General features: G+C 31.7%; 1 protein-coding gene across 3 annotated transcripts; it reads right to left on the minus strand.

The window, feature by feature from the left end:
• Nucleotides 1-2,735: 2,735 nt before the first annotated feature.
• LOC108906852 (major facilitator superfamily domain-containing protein 6) lies at nucleotides 2,736-20,172 on the minus strand. Of its 3 annotated transcripts, none has more exons than XM_018710281.1 (9): nucleotides 20,154-20,172; nucleotides 14,607-14,694; nucleotides 11,800-12,089; nucleotides 9,524-9,848; nucleotides 7,392-7,570; nucleotides 7,205-7,341; nucleotides 6,979-7,091; nucleotides 4,309-4,554; nucleotides 2,736-3,054 (listed from the first exon to the last, which is right to left on the minus strand). In XM_018710281.1, the coding sequence occupies exons 2-9, from the start codon at nucleotides 14,662-14,664 to the stop codon at nucleotides 2,831-2,833; spliced, it is 1,572 nt and encodes a 523-aa protein (XP_018565797.1). In that variant the 5' UTR covers nucleotides 14,665-14,694; nucleotides 20,154-20,172; the 3' UTR covers nucleotides 2,736-2,830. The 3 variants fall into 3 exon arrangements, with proteins under 3 accessions (XP_018565797.1, XP_018565796.1, XP_018565795.1); XM_018710280.2 differs by lacking the exon at nucleotides 20,154-20,172 and adding an exon at nucleotides 18,892-19,158; XM_018710279.1 differs by lacking the exon at nucleotides 20,154-20,172 and adding an exon at nucleotides 18,723-18,885.
• Nucleotides 20,173-20,844: the final 672 nt, after the last annotated feature.

Here is a 20,844-nt window from a genome sequence, read left to right on the forward strand (position 1 = left end):
TATTTAAATGGCGTTGGGGTTGAGTAATATTTCTTTTAAAAGCTCTTACAATTCTCTTTACAACAGACTTTAAATTTTATAGTTCCGCCCAATACTTATTAAGAATTTTGATTTTAAAGTTGAAACTTATGTACAAACAATTAGTAACGGTAAAAATGTCAGTCATTCGAGTTAAGTACGCCAATGGTATATTTTTTGTATTTCTTGCGTTACATTGATTTTTGGCGATTTGTTATCACTTTCGTATAAAAACACAATTGTAAAAAACAGAAATGAATGCTATACACACACAATGAACGTAAAATTAGTGGATTCCTAATTATTTTCTAGTATTATTTGGAAGCGTTGGTTGGTAGTTTATTTAATTGTGTTTTTGAAAATTAAACACTATGGTTTATTCCATTGCGGAAAGGGTAGATATTATTTCGCTTTACTTTATGAACAATAAATGTGCGAATAGAACAGCTCACCTATTTAATGAACAACATCAAGATCGACATGTCAGGACGAAGTATGTTCTAGAGTTAGTAAAAAAATTTCAAGAGCCAGGGAACGTAGCCAATAAAAAACGAAAAATTGAAAAACCTATAGTTAATGAAGCTAGTCAAGTTGCAGTTTTGGGACAAGTTGGCATCTGTGTCTGGGATCAATCGAACTAGCATACAAACCATTTTGAACCAGGAAATTCATGAGGATGATTATGACCGCCGCGCCGTTTGCAATTTTGCGAAATAATGAGTGAGCGAGCAGGGAACGATCCACAGTTAATTTTTAACATCTGTTTTTCTGATGAATGCAGTTTTTTCTTGAACGGGACGGTAAATCGTCACAATTGCCGCTATTGGTCCGATTCAAACCCAAGAGTTTTTCACGAGGTGCATACAGAGCAACCGGAAAAATTCAATGTATGAGCTGGAATTTTCGGTGACCGGCTGGTGGGTCCTTTTTTTCTACCTGGTAATTTGACTGGCCAAATGTATTTGCAATTACTGGAAGACGCTATTGACCCTGCCTTGACTGATATTATTGAAAATGTTCCAGAGTATGATGAAGATCATTTGATTTTTCAACAGGACGGTGCTCCTCCGCATTATGCGTTAATTGTCCGTCAGTATTTGGACCAACGTTTTCTACGGAATTGGATTGGGAGAAGAGGCAGCATTGAGTGGCCTCCACGATCACCGGATTTATCGCCCCTTGATTTCTTTTTGTGGGGATACCTAAAAAGTAAAATCTATAAAACACAGCCAGCGTCGCTGGAAGATTTGCGTCAAAGAATCGTCGACGAATGCCGTCGAATCACTCCGAAAATGCTTCGAAATGTGCGCGAACGTTTAATCTTTATTCTTGTATGGAAGTGGGCGGTCATCAGTTTGAACATTTAATCAACTAAGTAGTAAGTAAGCAACTAAACATAATTTGAATTTTAAAATTTAAATTTAATTCAAAATATTTGGCGGAATTATAAAATTTAAAGTCTGTTGTAAAGAGAATTGTAAGAGCTTTCAAAAGAAATATTACTCAACCCCCAATGCCATTTAAATATTTTGGGGTGATGCTTACCTTTGCTTGGGGGTGAAAGTGCCGGAGTCGAAAATTCCAGCAAAGAATGTCCCCCTTTAATCTAAAATCGACACGTCTGAGCCTTTTTCTACAATCTTGACGCAATTCCTGAAAATAGCTCTGTTTCGTTTTCATTTGGCCACCCTGTATAGGATGGAACAAATGTTACATAAGATGGAACAGTTCACAATTACTGGCTTTGTTCCACTCATATTTGATTGACTGTAAGCAGTTTTTTAAATCGAAGGTTCAAAATCGCCGCCATTTTTGTCTTTATTGGGTGTAACTCAAGGCTCAGACCTTATACCACTGCTTCTATTTAATTTTTATATATGATTTAATTGCGGACATCTGTTTTAAGGCTTTCACCGCTCTGTTGATTTAAAATACGATGGTTTTTTACTTTGCCCTTCTTTAGCCTTAGCTAGGAATCGTCTACTTGCCCTTGTTGTCCTCGGGCTAGACTCCATATGGACGGACCCGTATACCCCAGTGATTAATAGAGGGTCAAGACAGGATTTTATTGGTGTTTTTAAAAATGTAACCATCATAGCGAACTGGTATGCCAATAACAAATATGTATCTTAATGTTAACAAATGTTTCGGACTAGGCTCTGTGGGGTGCGGAACCGCTATTAGAACACCTAGGCCTGTCTTGATGCTCATTTCGGTTCTTATTGAGTCTAAAGCTGCTACGGACAAAATTGCTCCTCCGGCAATGCTGATCTTCTGAGATGGTCCGCAGTGATCTTTGCAACTAGTCGTATCCCATGCTTCCAAACGTTTCGCTGTTTTTGCCGACAGTGATACCCTTTTTACAGTAAACGAGATTCATAAAGCGCTTACTATTTTCTCAAAATCACTACCTATAATTTATTCTTGGTAAGAAGATATTTTAAAGAAATGAAATATGAAAAAAAAATTGTTTGAAGGACCATAATTTCTAAGCAAACTATCCTTGAAGTATGGGCCATGCAGCTTTCAGACATTCTGTATTTGTAAATCGACTGGAAAATTCAAAACGGAACTACGTAAATGTCGAAAATCTATACAAATAGGTATGTTATGGTCTTAAGAAATTAAATAAGAAAAAAATCCTATGTTTACCATTTTTGTTTATTTATATAAGTATTTATTTTCATACACATATAAGTGATAAATTAATTATATACAATTTAATCAAATTATTTTGTAATAAAGTCAGATTTATTTATACTCTAATATTTTAAAAAGTATCACATTTGTTTTTGAGCAATAAATGTTCATATCATGATATATCAAGAGAGTTGACATATTTGATTGCTTCCTCAGGACTTTTGTACTCCGATTGGCCGTCCTCTGTTGGAACTTCGTGATTTTGCAGGATAGTCTTGTGAAGCACCAAGTGGCTGATACTGCACAACACTCCAAATGCACTAAACACCTGCATGGCATTTCTTCCTCCAATACACTTATATAAAATTCCTCCCAAAAAGCTACCAATTGCGTACCCTGGAACAAACATTTTATTTCTATGTGTACAGGACAATCTATCTCAAATTACTCCAGTGAATTTGTGACTAATTTTCCCATGTCTTATTTTAATTATTTATATATTTGCCAGTTAGAACTGCATTTGTCACCAGTGATAGCTGGTCAAAATTTAAATGGCCGTATCTGGATAATAAAGTTTGGGACCCATACCATTTTTTAGGGGATGATTTGTAGACCCACAGAGGGAGCCTTCATGAAAGGAATTTACGAAATAAAAATGAAATTAGGGATTACCCATTCTGGTATCTCTAAAAGAGCATATATTCAAAATATTTTTTACTTATTTAAAACTCAGATAGGTACAACTATATAAAAAATTTAATTTAATTCAATCTTAGGGTCAGCAATCCCTACTTTAATTTTATATTTCGCAAATTCCGTTAAAATTGTTTTCGTAATGAAAATTTTCTGGGTCTAGAAATCATCCCCTAGAAAACGGCGTGAATCTCTTGTTTTGTAATGAAAATATAAACACTTTAATTTTCACCAGGTCCCACAATAAGGCTTAAAGCTATATATGCATAAGAAAGTGACTGGCATACATTTAACTACAAATAAATTTACTAAGTAATTGGAAAACAAACCTTTAAAGCAAATATATTCAAAATACATAAATAAAAGAATTTATTTTCCATATCTGTCTAAAACGAAATATAATTCTATAAGTTCTGTACTCACAAAGAGATGCGTCTATTTACATTCAATTTGCGTATTTTTATATTGATTTCCAGTTTGCCATCCAAACATATAAATTTATGACGTACGAATATCCTGTATTTCAAAAGGCACAATGTGTCAATATGTAACGGAGTAACTACAATTATTACCTATCTATCTATTTTCGATTTCTTTACAACAAAACGCACGCGGGACTATTGAAACTGACAATAAGAATAAATATCAAAGGTGAGTTTTCGCCATAAACTTACAAAAACATGTAATGTAACAACTTTTATAATAAAGCATAGTCTGGTATTCGTTATTTTATTAGCAGCTAATGTTATAAAACTTCTTGCGTAGGTATAGTACTACATCATGTTTTGTATTTCACAGCGACAAGTTTCGATGGAACTGGGTGAACTAAAAATGTGTCTTTTTATATTTACAAATTGTTCTCTATATCCTCTTCGAGATCAACTCACTAAATCAACGTTAAATACATGTAAAGTGTCACTGGTATACATTGTTCTTAACCAAAGGAAAAAATCTTACCGAATCCATCGTCCATTCCAGCTGCTATGCCTTGCATGGTGGCTGAGGCTCCTGGAGGAGCAAGCTCATTGGCATAAGCGACTATCGTTGTATATGTAAGGGCATAGGTGGGCCCTTGAAGTATGAATTCTATTGGTACTACCCACCAGGGCGAAGGTACTATAGAAATCAGTCCCAAACGAAGGGCATAGTTTATGAAACACATGCTGAAGCAATGCACGTGGCCGAAACGTTCCAATATTTTACCTAGAAAATGGTTAAAACAGATGAGTCTTACGAGAAATTCGAATGGTATCTTACAACAATTCAAACAATGTATTGATGAAACACGTTATAAAACATCCGATTTATAAGTTCCATTATGGACAGTTATATTAATTGTTAAACAAACTATCCACACAACGTATACACACATGTTACTAAAATTTTACCATCACGCAAAAAAAAAATTAAATTTGTCTGCTCCATTCATCCAAGCCTTCCTATTTATTTGGATCTACAGACACTAAATCTAACATGGGAACATCAATCTTCAGTTTCTTTTCAATTGCTCCTAAAATCTAAGAAACGACAAGAACTTTGCATTCAGTAGGTTTTTCCTTGAGTACAGTTCTGGAAACGATGCATTATATTCGTGGAATTCATTGCATGTTTCAGATATTCAAAGACTCAATCAACAATTACAATATTTCAGCTTCGGGTGAACAGCCGTATCCCTGACTCATAGACCAGCATACATTACGATCGGCTCAACCACAAGAATATCTTGGAAATACGAAAACAAAATGAGTCCTATAATCCTACAGTTCTTTATGAATCTTATACTTTTCAAAGCCACATAATCTGCTACAACATTACAATTAATGAGTTTATCTTTTGATGAAGTTCTGCAAAGGAGTAGGTATATCTGCAATCAGTATATTTCAAATCTCTAAGCCAGTTGCGAACCAGTAGCTTCTGGTTATTGTTCTCCAATGGATGATGGTTAAAAAGAAATATACGCATGAACGACAAAAAATAGAAAAAAAATCCTCTACATAAATCGTTCGAAGATAAAAATAATAGTACCTACAAAGAGAAAAAGAATAACTTCCTAAAATCACTGTATTATCTTACTACAGCCTTTAGGTATAGCTCCGAGTCGAATTGCCTTAATAGATTTCAGATATACCATGATTGTAGGTAGACCCCGTCACAGGACTACATTCTTAGAGAAACCCACTGAATGTAATGCCGACGCAGATTTTGGAGTTTCGAAGAGTAAGAAATTTCTGGAGTCCATCAAGAACCGCAGGACTGTATTTTTAGATTTAGTGTAGTTTTTTGATTGAGTTTGAGAATGACGAGCTCCACGAATATGATACGTCGACTTGTTTCCATGGCTATGCTCAAGGAGAAACGTACTGGAAAAGTTTTGGCTACTTTTTAGGGTTAAGGGTTGGTTTTTGACAATTTTAAAAGAATTGCCGGGTGGTGGAGTAATTTACATGGCATATTCATTTCCGGGAGTGCAAATACAAAGGGGGACAAAGACCTCATCTGTCGAACAGGCCACTTTTGTATATTAATCTATGTTATGTCGAAGTGCAATACCCGCAATAATTCCTTCCAACCTATCTGGCGCTAATTTGGCGATTTTGTTGCACCGATAACGGTTCTGTTGATTTATTCCGTATGAAGTCCATACACAAAAATAATGTCTACATATTCCTCATTTGAAAATGCACACTTTATGTGTGTCTAAGTGTCCAATTTAGTTTTTGATAAACATTTTTCATAAATAACAAAACATCTTAAGAAAACTGACAACTTCTGGTTAGCTGTTATGTTAAATCACGGCTACTACATTTTTCATGATTGTAATTGCAGGATGGTGAGCTAACTTTTGAATGCCACTTACTGTAATTTTTGATAAACAATTTTAGTATAAATTAATTTAAAACATTTAGATTTTTCCCAACGTTCGGTATTATTTGATACCATCTTCAGAATTTATCGTGTTTGTAACAAGGAATTGTATTATAGCTTTTGGAAATTACAATTCTATCATGATTTTCTAAGACAAAGGAATAAGCTTAATAACTTAAGCAATTCGAAAAACATGTACGGAAAAGACAGAATTCGACACTTTTCGACGGTTTCCCATTTTCCGAAAATATGAAAAAAACTGCAAAAAAGAAAATTATATATTAGAGGTTGATTTTTCGACGGTTCAGTAGAGAAAATAGCATCCCGATATCATGAAGAAATACAAGGCGTTTCTCAGTTTTGGCCATTTTCTATGATATCCTATAATTTATTTATTTGTGATATTATTCAATAGTTTCTCTCCCAATTAGCTATACCACGGATGTATTTGATGTATAAATGTACAGTATACTAAATTGTACCAAGAAACAAATTACAAAAAATAAAAAAATTTGAATTTTTTAAGGCTGTAACATCTCAATTACGTTTGCTCCATCTTCTCAGAAAATTAGAAGAAACCTCCCAAAAGTGTCGGATTAGCTCCACCTTGTACATATCGACCAACATTTATTGTGACCCATTCTGGTTTTTATTTTGATTTATTATTCTCATTTGTATTCCTCTGTTCAATTATGAATGAATTAGTCACGACTTTTATAGTACCAATAAACAATTGATATGTAAGACCGAAAAATAACACACCTGATATTGAAAAAAATATAACTTCTCCCCCAAGCGTTTCAGCTGCCACTATTAGTCCTTCCAGAAGTTTTATATTCTTAGTTCCTGTCGCTTCTGCTAAATCTTCTAAGTACCTTTAAAAAACTTAACATTAGTAAGTTCGTATTTCTATTTCTATTTATTTTAAATCGCACGGTTACTTAGAACAATGGATGTATAAATTTTTAATATAATTCTAATAACTTACCAAAATAAATAATAAATTATAAAACTATCCACAATACCCGCAAAAACCGCAAACACAATAAAGGTTATTACTGTACGGTTATTAAGTAGTCTTCTAATGTCTTTAAATATGTTTTCAGGAGATTCAATAATGGGAAGCTAGAAAACACCTTTGTTAACATTTAGATGCCAAAACATGTTGCACATACCTTAAGTTTTATACATGCTGTTAGATCGAAAAAGGAACATATGAGCATTACAATAATAGCAGGTGTATACGTGATTGCACTGCCAGAAAATAAATTCACTATGTAGCCAGCTATCAATGCTGACAGTCCAAAGCCTATGGTTCCCCAAACTCTTTGCTTTCCATAATCATACTGATCTCCTGAAACACAAGTTGAATAGTTACAAAGAAAGAAAGTTACAATAAAATAAAGTTAAGATTTTGTTTAACACATTGTATAATGCAGCTGTATGGAAGGTCAAATCAATAGATAATGAAGTTTATAAAAGTGTGATTAAATTGCAGATGCTCTTTAATTTGTTTTGCAGTCTACTTATTAAGTCAGTGTCCGTCATAATAGATAAGTATGATGTTTATTTATAACATTACCAATTAAGTTTTATCTGTTTCTTTTTTATAAATACCAAATATACATTGGATTAGTAATGACGAAATATTGTATTTGCAAATGAAGAATACAATAATGTAATGAAAAACGCTATAACTGACATTTTAGTAATTTATATTTGTTTACCGTATGTTAAGGCATCTGTAATATTGCACGAATATTCGTAACATCCCTACTATCAAAGTAATGGTACATTCAGCATATGATAGACGTACAGGGTGTTTTTAAAATACATTTAACTTAAGAGAGTGAGGGTCAGCATTGTAAAAGAATGGAATACTATGGAATTTGTTATAGAAATGTCAACTGTTTCAAAGTTTAATTTTTTTAAATAATTTGGTTAGCTACTATTTGTCTCATATTTGACACATGCCCTACATAGATTAAGTGATAATTAAAGAAAAGTTTTTACCATAACATTTTATAAGTCATTTAAAAGATAATCAAGATTCTTTAAAAAAACCTACTCTCAACTCAAATCGATTTGGCGGTAATTCAAACTTAAATTATTGTTACAATTTTTAATAAGAACTATAAATAATAAATAACACAACATTATCAGAAACTAAAACACTAAAAAATGTTTTAAAATTGTCTCTCATTTTCTTCAGCAAATCCCAAGGCTTTTAAAAAAATGCCTCTAACTCGGTGACAAATCTCTGCTGTCTCCCTAATAGTTTGGCATTATTTTCCATTGTCGCATAATATATTTTTCAAACATGCAATGTTTATAATAAGGCGTATTTGTGTTTAATGTATTATCTCTTCTTATCTCTACCTTTTAAAAATTGCATATTTCCCTAATATTAATAAATACGTTACAGATTTAAATTAAAAATCTTTATCCTGTAGGACAGTTGTACAGAAGTTGTAGAAGAAATGAGGCCAATTCTAGCCTCTTGTGCTTCTACTGTCTGTTTATTGGTGCAGTAGATTTTTTCTTTGAAAAGTCCAAAAATATTCTAGTTAGTAGTATTTAAGAAAGATTATCCAAAGGGGTTGAATTTTTGGCATATACAACCCTCGTATTTACCCAGTATATGCAACGCAAACTTTTTTCTCTAAGCCTTATTGCACTTATGTTCAGCATTTCATTTACTCTCTTTCGAGAAGGAACATTCGACATTTCCTCTGCCTGAGTCTATGCTGATCTTGAGTCCCAATAATCATGCTATTTTTCTTGCTTACATCTCTCCAAATCCTACATTGTAGCGAATGTATTTGTTACGAAGGCAAATCTCTAGCTATGATTCCAGAGAAACCGTTTTCAATTTATTTTATACAAGTTTATCCGCTTTTCAATTTCCTTCATTGGCTTCATAATCTGGCTTACATCACCTAAGCCTGACAAGCCTGATTCACAATCGTAAAGAGATCCAAGTAATTCTGAGCACATCTAATTTGATTCTAATTTGATCTGACTAACGGAGAATATCTAGATAAGATGACGAATGAAAATGGAATATGGAACCTAAGTTTTATAGTGTTTATGTCTAAGAGAACATTTATTTCTAAAATCATTCTGACAAAAATGTAGGTACCAATTTCCGCTATGTTTGGTTCTGTTTCTGGTTAAGACAGCTAAAATTTTAATTAGTAGAGTTCATAATGTGTTCCCGTGATACATATATGCTTTCTAACTAATGAATTAAGTCATTATATCATCATAAAACTAACGTTATTTATAAATATCACTATTAACTTACCTATTACATCGAAACAAATGGCATCACTAATAGAATTTGTGACATTGAATCCTATAGTTCCAATCGACATAAGTATGACGAAACTCCAAAAAGTAAAGGATGTGTACAAACACCCACTGTTCCTTTCGATGTCCTCTTTACATTCCATTCCGCAAGTGGCACTGTTGTTCGTGTTCAAACTATAATTTTCGAAACTACATAGTCTGTATTGACTGGTATTCGAATTGAGGGAATTCATAAGGAAAGCAGTTGGTTCCATTAAGCATTTTGAGGTACATATCACTGTTGTGGTGTGGTTATTACATTGTAGTTCATCTTGAATATCCTATAAAAACATTAAATTTGATTTTTAAGTTCAAGGTGCCTTAAATGGTGACATTCAAAGAAAATACTAGCCTATTGATATACATTTTCTCCCTTGAAAGATTGGATATGAAACACAGTTTTTGATGAAACGCTCAAAAATCATTGAATATGTGGATTTCAAACTTGATATACTGCAATTCTTTCATACAAACATGTAAAATATAAGCAAATATTAACTTCAGAATTAGCAGTATGAGAAATTTCAACCATCAAAATAAGTTATTTGACTATGCAGACAATCTTTGATTTTTTTAACTTTCGTTTGCATTTAGATAAGCGCGAATTTATGGAACTATAAATTATACAATTTTCACCTAGGTATACTCCACTTATAATAACGTTTCTAACATTATCAGGATTTTTAATCTTCAACCATGAACATACAATGAAAGCTAGATACGAAAAAGCTCTGATTAAAAATGGATCATTTAAAGTTGTGAAAGAGGATTCTTTGTGACTGCAATTAAATCCTTTTTAACAATCGAAACCAGTCAGATCTAATACCTGTGCGACTGGTTTGTTGAAATTTTACGTGAAGGATGTTTGTTCTTTCTTTATTTTTTGAGTATTTTGACACAAAAATATTTAAAAAATTAGTGAAATAAATCCTTGCATCAAAAGGATCAGTCAATGTTTATTTCGCGCAAAGGTTTATTCCACTAATTTTTAAAAAATTTTCACAGGTATCAAAATACCCAAATTATAAAGATATCAAATTTAAAGTTTATGTCTTGATGTGTTCTTGAGCAATTGGCCAAAAACTGTGATTATGCCCAGTTTGTGAAGAATTATGGATCCCTTGGGATAGAAACTAATTATTATAAAAAGAATTACCATAATAATCTTTCTTTTTTATCGATTTCCTAACAGCAATGAATGTTGTATATTAAATAAAAAAGATTCTGGAAATTTTATGTTTTTGCAAGTACCTAAAATCGTCTATCCGCAATCATGTTTTTTATGCCTCTAAGGAAGTTGCCTTTTTTTAAATTTCATGACCAAAAGGATGTAGGACTAATTGTAAGTTTGAGAGGTATAAACATCAGGTATTAAAAATTTACAATGAAATAATTAAATATTTTGTCAAAATTGTGCTTTTTAGAAATTCTAAATTTTCTTCTGGCAATAGTGGAAATCTGATTTGAACGATCTTTTTTTGAATTAAAGAATTTGAAATGCCCTGTAGGTTATTCCAGCTAAAATAAAGAATGTCTACTTGCCCCAACTATCATCCCATCTTTTCGTTGTTCACCGTTATCTTTGTTATTAATTGAGATACACAATTAAATTAAGGCGCATCTAGTTTATTGTAAAAATTCAAGACAATAATAACAACAAAAAAATAGTGTAATGAAAATATGCCCATTTGGAACGACATAGATCAAGAGAAGATTAATGTCTGACAGAAACATCTATGTTATTAGAAGTATTGATTGATTTTCTTCTTTATTTTTGTTGTTAATTTTTATTTCTTCTCATTTTTTTGTCTGTTATTCCGACTCTCATGTCTAAATTTTTTAATGTTTTCACAAGTTGTAACGCTTTAACATAAGCGCGTATCTCAATTAATAAAAATAAGCAAAAAGAGGATCGAAAAAAAAATTGTTTTAGCTGACGCACATTTCAGCAGAAAACTTATTTTCTCTTGTACCCTACAAAAAATTAAGTTCCATTTTGTTGTCCTAAAGTGCACTCGTATATTAGATAATAATATTTTTTTCTGTTGGCATAATTTACATACCCAACAAAACATTAGAAAATATACAAAGTTGTTGATGTCATTCATAGTGGCCAAATATTTCACAGTATGTGAAAATCTGCTCAAAGTTTTACTGAACTGAAAATATGTGAAATGAAATGAATTCTCACACATGTCTTTAACAGGGGCATCTATAACGTATATTACTGACTGTAGCATTACATGAGTCCAAAACGATGTCCCCCAAATCCTCGATGTGTACCTCCACCTTGGCTTCAGGAGGTATGAAGTTCATCAATGCGTACGAAATAGTCATGGTGGAAATCAACATCATAAAAATGGTCTTTCTGTAGTTTCTGTAAACGTCTACCAACATACCAAAGGCAGGTTTTGCGATCAGAAAGACGATGGGTAGGACCCCAGTTATGCTGCCCATCACGACTGAGGATATCCCCAATTCTTTTCCATAAACCTGCAATTGGGGTAGTATTGGACCCATTGCTGAAAAATATAGAGACAAATTATTTAGTGAAAATTACAAATTAGTAAGGACATAAAGAGAGAAAGAATTGGAGTTACAGTACACACTTCAAACAAAACTAGGCGACATAATTCTCAAAATGTGGGAAATGATGAATTTATCAAAAGCTGTTAATTGAATTATATACATTTTGAATACTATATAACAGGACGCTGAATTCAAATCCGTCGTTAGTTTTACTCTACCACAACATTCGAGTAAATCGTTAATAATTGCTGAAAATCCAGAAAAATTGTGGAAGATCTGACTAATTGGCATCAGTAATGTTTGAAAAAAGAATTTGGACCGAATAAAGTCTTAATTTTATATATTTTAATGCGCTAAACTCTAATTAGTCTTTCAAGACCTTTGTAATCGATTTATTTATATAAAAATCGCCGGAAAAATTGCTAGAAAACAACTTATATCGAATAAAAAATGAAGAAATCTATTTGAATCGGTCCAAGCTCTATTCAATGCACTGAACACGAAGTATTTTGAAAAAATTTCGGAAATGATTGAAACCCCAGTTTGATCATTTAGATGGATGTCACTTCTTCGGCTGATATGTTCTTGTTAGAGTCGAGTCCGACGAAGAAGGAATCGGAAGCAGAAACAATATTGAAGCGGAAAATAAGGAGAGTGAAACTGAATAACAAACACGAACCAACAGGTGAAATAAAACGTCCAAATCCATATAATTATGAAGAGTTAAATAATCCGATTAGAAAAATAAGACTTAAATAATGCAGCTGAATTTTTTGCTGCAGAACTAAAGAGTCGAAGATTGGTAGTAGCACGATCGAAATCAACTTTTTACATCGATCAAGGAAAAGAGTTTCGAAAGTTGTTCAATAAAGAGGACAATGGCTCTTTGGTGTTGTATACAGATGTTATTGGTTTGATGAATAAATTGAAACCTAACGACTACAAATCTGAGGATTGGAGATGGATGTTCATAGTCTTGCATAATGGAAATAAATATGCCTATATGCCCATTACAAATTCAACCAAATTAAAACATAGTTAAGAAAACATGAATTGTATTCTGCAGGAAATTAAGTATGCAGAGTATAATTGACAAGTTTGCGATGATTTGAAAGTTAAATCAATCAATTTGAAGCAGCAGTCAGGATTTATCAAGTATCTCTGCTTCTTTTGTCTATGTTGACATCGCCATCGGAACAATCACTACAACATGAAACAATGGCCGACAAGAGAAACAATCAACCCAGAAAATTACAATATGGAGCAATCTTTGATCTTTGAAAATATTGCTCCATAAAAAACTTGTTCTGATAGTTTGTCAATTTGTCAGGGCTTTTGATAAGAACAGAAAATATTTTAAGTAGTGATAACAAATATCTTCTTGAATTAATGTAATACCTTAACAAACATTACTTGGAAATAGTTTAACTACAGTATTAGAGGAGAACGAATAATATTTGTAGAATTTAAGAAAGCGTATCCTCATTAAAAAACTGAAATACAATGTTGTAGTATGAATGTAATTTATTATACTCTTATAAACATGAAATAAATGGAATAACAGTCGATTTCATTACATTATCTACTGAAATAATTTTTAGAATCATGTTATTTTTACAAATAAGTAAATAATAAAGATGTGTTAATGAAAATGCATATACGTATTAATGTAAGTATATGCTATTGACAAACTTTTCTCAGTGTGTTTTATACGTACCACTAAAGTGACATTCTTTCAGTTCATGCATGTATTTTAAACGACAATATCCAAAATCTTCATATTTTCGGTTATAAAACACTACGTATGCATTGTTTATAATTATTTATTTGTGGTATTTTTGTTGATTTTTTTATTTAATTAGGTATTTCTGCCAGACTGAAAATATTTTTTATACAGTGCGTCCCAGAAGTAACGCAAAAAATTCATATTTCATTTTCTGTTGAGTTTTCACAAAAACGCTAAAACACGTCAATTAGTAAATTAGAATTGTCGTTTTGTCACGTTGCTTAAACCTTTTTTGCGCTATGTTTCATAAACCTATGACGTCATCGACATTTTTTAAATAGCACCACCTAATTTTTTAAGCATAAATGGATAGTCCTTTTGAAGAGAAATACGTCGATATAGGGTTTGGCCTACTTTACTTTAACAAGAGCGGAAAAAAAAGCCATGACTGGAATGGACATGGTTTAAAATAACAACAAAAGTAGGTACCATAAACTGATGCGAGAACAGTGCCACAGTATAAAATGGAAATTTGGGGATGTTCTGTGTTTTGGTTGATTGTAGGTACGTTCTTATGTACTGATATGTTGGCGTTTGCGGCGATACGACGAATGGCAATGTGTGGATTTTCAGTGACAGCTAAACATAACATTTTGCCTATCATTTTCTGTTACTACATTCACCCGTTCTGTGTTTGGACACCCTGTATATTTTGCAAGTAAAAACTGAGTAATTTTAATATTAAAACTACCTACGTACCTACTTTATATAAGGAAGAACTTACCTGCCATAAAGAAGAAGTAATGGGCTTTAATTGGAAGCAGCTTTCTGTTGATCTTCATGATAAACTGGGATCTGTACACATTCGAAAACTGTAACAAAGATATGTTTTTTATGTTACCGTTAGACAACTGCTATACTTTAATGCCACCGCCGTTATTTCCTCATTATCAGTTTTATCAAACAGATAATTATTACTGTGCTTAGGATTTTAATCCAACAGGCGTGTGGCAACGCCAGTTAGTCAGGTGATAACATCACACACAGTAACATTATTATATTAATTAAATTTTTAAATTTAAAAAAATTGTATTCATTGCTTTTTTATTTATTCGTTTGATGTTATTTTGATGACTATCTTACTGAGATTATTTATTAGACACTTGTGATGATACCATCCCACATCAGGTTATCTTAAAATTTCTTTTTATGTAAATATTAAATATTTATTTTGCCTCAGAAATAATTTCACAATTTTTCCTGAGTACCTAATTCTAAGTATGTATTACAAAATATTAGTCATATTACACATATTATTAACTGATTTGCTATTCCTTTTATATCCTACTCCTGGTCAATTAATAACTTAATTGTAATGAAAAAAACTCTAATCAATTAAACTGCTATTGATTATGCTCTTTCATTGATATTATTTTGCCCAAGTTGATAACTGAAATAATTAGGTATTTTTTCTGCAAAAAATAATACTTAGGTATACTAATACGTTATTTATGTCACCAAGATCGCCATTATTGCTAACATTATCTTTTAAACGAATTGTTTTGGCTTTGTGCCATAGTATTTGTTTTTTATATTTATGCATGACTTCAATGCAAATATATGTTAGTTACTATAAATATAAATTCAAATTTAGCATATAATATTCTAAAATAATTTCAATGTTAGTGTTTTAAATGTTTCATATATCAAAAATAAAATTCGAATTACACGTGCGAGCAATAATAAAATAAATTCCGCATTGAAATTTACAAATATGTATGTTTGGACTTTTGCCAATCTTTTACACGTTGATTACGGAAATCCTAGTTTTTTTCTTAAATGAATTAAGATAAAATTTACAATCTCAATAGAATAAAAATTGAATTTTTAAATTATGTTGATTGCTATAATGTTTAATATTTCAGAGTTATTGATCACTGTAACACACTAAAACCTTTGAATTCTAATTTTTCTTTCCATTTTTTATATTTTTATAAAATTGCCCCTCATTATTTAATGTCGAGGTTAATTAAAAAGATGAAATTTAAATAGAACTAAAAGCCGTAACAAGGTAGGGATCTAAAAGCACTGTTTTCGAGTTACAAAAATGTCAATCAATTTAAAAAATCAAACGTCAGGTTTGTTAAAATATTTATAAAGATTTTTGACAAATTAAAAAAATTTGATCAATATAAGGAAAAATCTACTGAAATGGTACACAAATACATCAGTTAGTGGCAGGATTGCTGCCTGTCGTGTAGAAGACAACATATTTCTATCCCTCTGAATATTTCTAGATAAAAATATTATAAATTTCGGTAAATTAAGTAACATTTTTAATATTACTTATTCCCATCGCAAAAAACAACTTTTTTTATTTGACGCTCGAAATCTGCATAACTAGGTATTAAAAATCCAATAAATTTCTGACAATGTTTATAATCTGTTTGCCTTAGATTATTATCTAATCTAAGGCATCCCATTATTGGAAACTACCTTCTTCATAATTGTATTGGAAATTATCCTTTCTATGTCATGGATAATTATAAATTACGATTTTAAATACAAAGAAATATTTAAACTTTTATTTCTGTTATGAACTGCGAGATGTTTGCTTGTTTACAATTATCTTTAACCAGGATGTTAAATTAAAAATAAACCGCACTGTTTAATTCACGCTTACAAATAAACTTTGACTAAATATTTAAGCAGTGGCGGCTGATGCGGGAGGGGGGCTCTGGGGCGCTGCGCCCGCTAGAAATTGTCATAGTAAAAAAATTTAATTTAAAATTAAATAAAGTAGCCTTGTGAAACAATTAAAAAGGAAATGTTAATTTTGTAATGTGCAATCAATTTAACTCGACTTCGTTTGCAAATTTTTGAATACGTGGGATCCTCCTAGATCGCCTCTACCTCTGTAAAGTGTTACAGTGGTGGTCATGGTTAGCGTCACACAGCAGTAAAAGACGGTGTGGGTATAGCGCATATTTAGTTTAGGCTTTGTTTAGTTCTACCGTAACCATATAATATCTATTCGCCGCTTTTTTTCTTAATAAACGTAATTTGTTCAGGTGTGGTATAAAATTTTGTTCTTACATATTGTTTCTTGTGTTTTCTAAAAAATTGTAAAAGTTTAAATTGATTGTAGCATTTGCAAAAGTAAATGGTGCGAGAAATACTAAACTTTAATGAAAATATAATTGAAAAGTTTATTTCGGACAAAATCGGAAAAATGGACATTCACTATAAGAAATAATGTGAGGACATTTTCCCGATAGGCATGATGACAGATTTTGAAAACCTATTATGTGATGTTCGGAAGTATTTACTATTTCCAACAAATATTTTATTTCTGTAGAAAATAAAAGGTTTAGTAAAAATATATTGACATTTTAATTTTAAATCTAAACTTACGCAAAAACGGTCGCGTCTACGTGACGACACATCTATGTTTGTCAACGGTAAACTGTCTACCCTCTAATCTACTCTAATCTAACCTCAAATCGTAATGGATACATATTATCTTTCCATAAAGAGACTAAAACATTAAGAAAATATGATACGTAGTTGTCATCAAGTGTAACATTATTTATTTCTACTTCATTATTTGTATTGTAATTGCAATCAGCTACACCGAAATAGCCCTTTTGAAGCCCTGTTAAATACATTTGTAGCTACCATCTGCACATAAAACTTCTGGGTCGATTTTCCTTTTTCCACATAATTTTTAAGTCTTCATATTCGTGGTATATTTAATTTCAATAATACTGTCTTCACAAATTCCGTCAGGCGATCCTGCTACCGTGGGATAGTTTTTGCAAAGCATTATATCATATTTTTTAAATTTTTTCTCCAAACTGGTACTTACAATTTTCCTCACTTCAACATTCCAACATTCTATCGCGTTTCATGGCCGATGCATCTGAGATTGCACAACTTTGATGTTGATCTCGTCTCTTCTTAAACTTTCATGTCATCTTCATCAGTCAATACGAGTATTCTCAAAACTGTGTCGCAGGACTATTATTTGTATTTCAGCACCAATTTATGCATGGATAAACTTTTGATCACAAACAAACATAGTCTTTTTGATATTTTATTAACTCGCAGTTATTGAGCTTTATTTTCTTTCCACTTTTTTTCAAGTACCTAACGTTTCCTGATTATGGTTTTGGTAACATAAAACTAAGCAACTGAATAGTTGGGAAACAAAATATTTAAACATAGATGTGACGTAATTCGCTCTGGTTGGTGTTCAACCTATCATGGCGGTTTGCTGTATTTTGTAGTTTTGTTTTATCAAAAATATTAACAATCTCGCTCATAATATAAAAATAAATATGTTTTTTATAATCCATTAATCATATTTCACTAGATAAATACATAATTTTAGCGATTCTTGGTTACTGTCATCATGCCTAATATTTGATTTTTTTTTCAATTCTTTGTACCTAAATTTTTCCGCCCTCCCTGGTATGGAGTCAAGAGGCGCCACTGTATTTAAGTATCTACATGCTACAGGTACATGATTATATTGGACACATAGAAACTTTTTAAAATAAATAAAGATAATAGAACTTGAAATAACATTTCTGCAAAAACAATTTTTGTTGAATGTTGTGGAGCAGATTAGTTATGTTATGTTATCGAAATTTTCTCCGCTGAAGAGTACTCGTATAATAACAAGATCAATTAAACTCCTTTCATTCGTTTTTTTTTTAATTACTAATTAAGGACCGACCGAATTAATAATGCAATTTTTACATATTTGAATAAGTTTGCGTCAACGTAAGGTATTACAAATAAATGATGGCATTAGTACATAAAATAAACATTATAAATGCGTACACAACAATCAGCAATGTTGATCGCCTTAGTAATACTAATTGGTTCCACTTACCTTACGAATGCATTCGTTATTTATATGTTCTACACTTTCTCGCGCTTTCCAAACATAACTCAAATTTATAGTAACCTGATGAATAATCCCAATAGGCTCTATTTTGATATCATAACCTTAGGTATTGTGTCTAGCAGAAATTTATATTTAACCAGACATTGTTACTTACTTTTAGATTATCGGAATTGTGTTGAATATTTTGAGATCTCTCTCAACAAAGTCATTATCCTTATCACAAGATTATCTGCTACTATCATATTTGTTGAAAATAATTGTATGTACGACAATAAATGAACTTTATCTCGTATCACATGAACAAGCAACTGCGGCGTACATATTTATAAAACACTGCAATACACACTTAAAAATTTAATGAACTTCGATATGGACGTTATTTGTGTAGGCCAGAAAAGCAGGACGTGTGTCGAACAAACTAGCGTCTCACTTACTGAGTAGTATCACCATCAAGTTTAAAATAAACTCGTATGGGAACGTGACAATCGGTTTAAATAAATTAAAATGGGGAATGTGGTTTTTAAATTTTCCTAAATCGTCCAACTACCGCTACTGATTTTTTTTGGCATTAAATCGAGCATTGACCCTCCTCTGTTAAGACACAGTGGCATACCTGAACCATTAATTTGCTTGAGTGGGGTGTTTGCATCGAAAAAATGTATAGTGTTTTGTCATTGAATATTATTCTATAATGAAAGCCAAACCGTATAAACAATTATCCTAAAATCTCCTTATATAAGTTTTTTATAAATTTGATTTTAGATATTTACGCCATTGTCATCAATTTATGGTGTACTAGACCGTGGACGTTGTCTTTACAGAAAACTTATTTAAGTAACTCCTCTTTGTCTCCCTAAGGATAAACAAAATGAGAACAGTGGTATGAGATTTTAGTTGAACTTCCTATTCATAGATGGTGAAATTAAGTTATAGTTTAGCACGTCATAGCTGTCCAAATTTATTTCAGTTTTATATATTTTTTATTTCCAATTAAAAAACAAAAATAAAACTGAAGCGTTAAGTTTTCATCAGCGGGTATAATCGTCCAGTAATTAGCTTTAATGATGGTACTAAAATGTATCTAAAAAAATTATGAAAACGCCAGGATACCTTTTAGAGAACCATTTATTGTCTATTGTTAGTTTGGATAACTTTTCTTGAAGTAAGACATCTACAAAATTGAAAACTTTCCATTTCTAATATTGATATTCGGTAAACATTGTTGATATTCTGAACCAATTACATTTAATGATCAGTATTCACAATCTAATGATACATTCTAGAATATTAGGTAGTAGTTCCACATTTTTATTCAAATAAAAATTAATCACCAACTACAATAATCTTGAAGACTGAAACTAACGATGATCTTAAAATGAGAAAATAAATGAAAATGTAGGATAATTATTTACTTACTTATTCAACAAAAAGCAACTTATAAGTCAAAATTGTTTTGATTTCAGTTTCTAGATTTCAAACGGGCACATATACTTATAAAAGAACTTTGGGGCCACCACTGGGTTTTATTGAGTTGTATTTGTTATTGTCTGTTGTATAAATAAATAATTCAAACGCACTTAATGCAGTTATTCCACTTCCGTATTACTTCTACCGGTATCTACTGATTGTTTACATAAGCTGCGGTTTGGCGCTCTAGAGAAAACTGTAAAGTTAGCTTCATGGTGTGTAGTGTGACGCCTCAATTGTAACGATATTGCCGTCAAAACTTCCTGAGCTTTTTTAAACGAAAATAAGAAAATCTGGACACTTCAATTTTTGTTTTTTTTTTCTGCAATCTTCTACATTAATCACGTGAGGTTTTAAGGCCACTTTTTACACCCTTCCTCCCCCCTGGTGATACGTGCTGAGGTTGTATTTTTGTTAAAAAAAACTTCTATATTTTCAGAATATTTTTTTAATGAAAATCAATAAAAAAAACAGCACATTTATTTAAATGCAGTGTCCTCGTACCATGGATTTACTTGACTGTTTTCGACACCGATAAATGGACAAACATCTTGAAACTCAAAATATACACGTGATATGTAACAACAACTCCCCCTCCCCCATTGTGAGCAATAGTAATGTTATCCCCCCCTATTTGAAC

Source organism: Anoplophora glabripennis, unplaced genomic scaffold (assembly GCF_000390285.2).
Source record: "Anoplophora glabripennis isolate ALB-LARVAE unplaced genomic scaffold, Agla_2.0 scaffold174, whole genome shotgun sequence".
NCBI classification, from domain to species: Eukaryota; Metazoa; Arthropoda; class Insecta; order Coleoptera; family Cerambycidae; genus Anoplophora; species Anoplophora glabripennis.

What these genes read in the sequence shown, in the direction of transcription:
- LOC108906852 (XM_018710281.1), bottom strand. Translation starts at nt 14,664, where the DNA reads ATGAAGATCAACAGAAAGCTGCTTCCAATTAAAGCCCATTACTTCTTC. An exon ending in TTACTTCTTCTTTATGGCAG is followed by an intron (nt 12,090 to 14,606) that starts GTAAGTTCTTCC and finishes TATATTTTTCAG; the next exon opens with CAATGGGTCCAATACTACCC. An exon ending in TGGAATGGACGATGGATTCG is followed by an intron (nt 3,055 to 4,308) that starts GTAAGATTTTTT and finishes TGTTTGTTCCAG; the next exon opens with GGTACGCAATTGGTAGCTTT.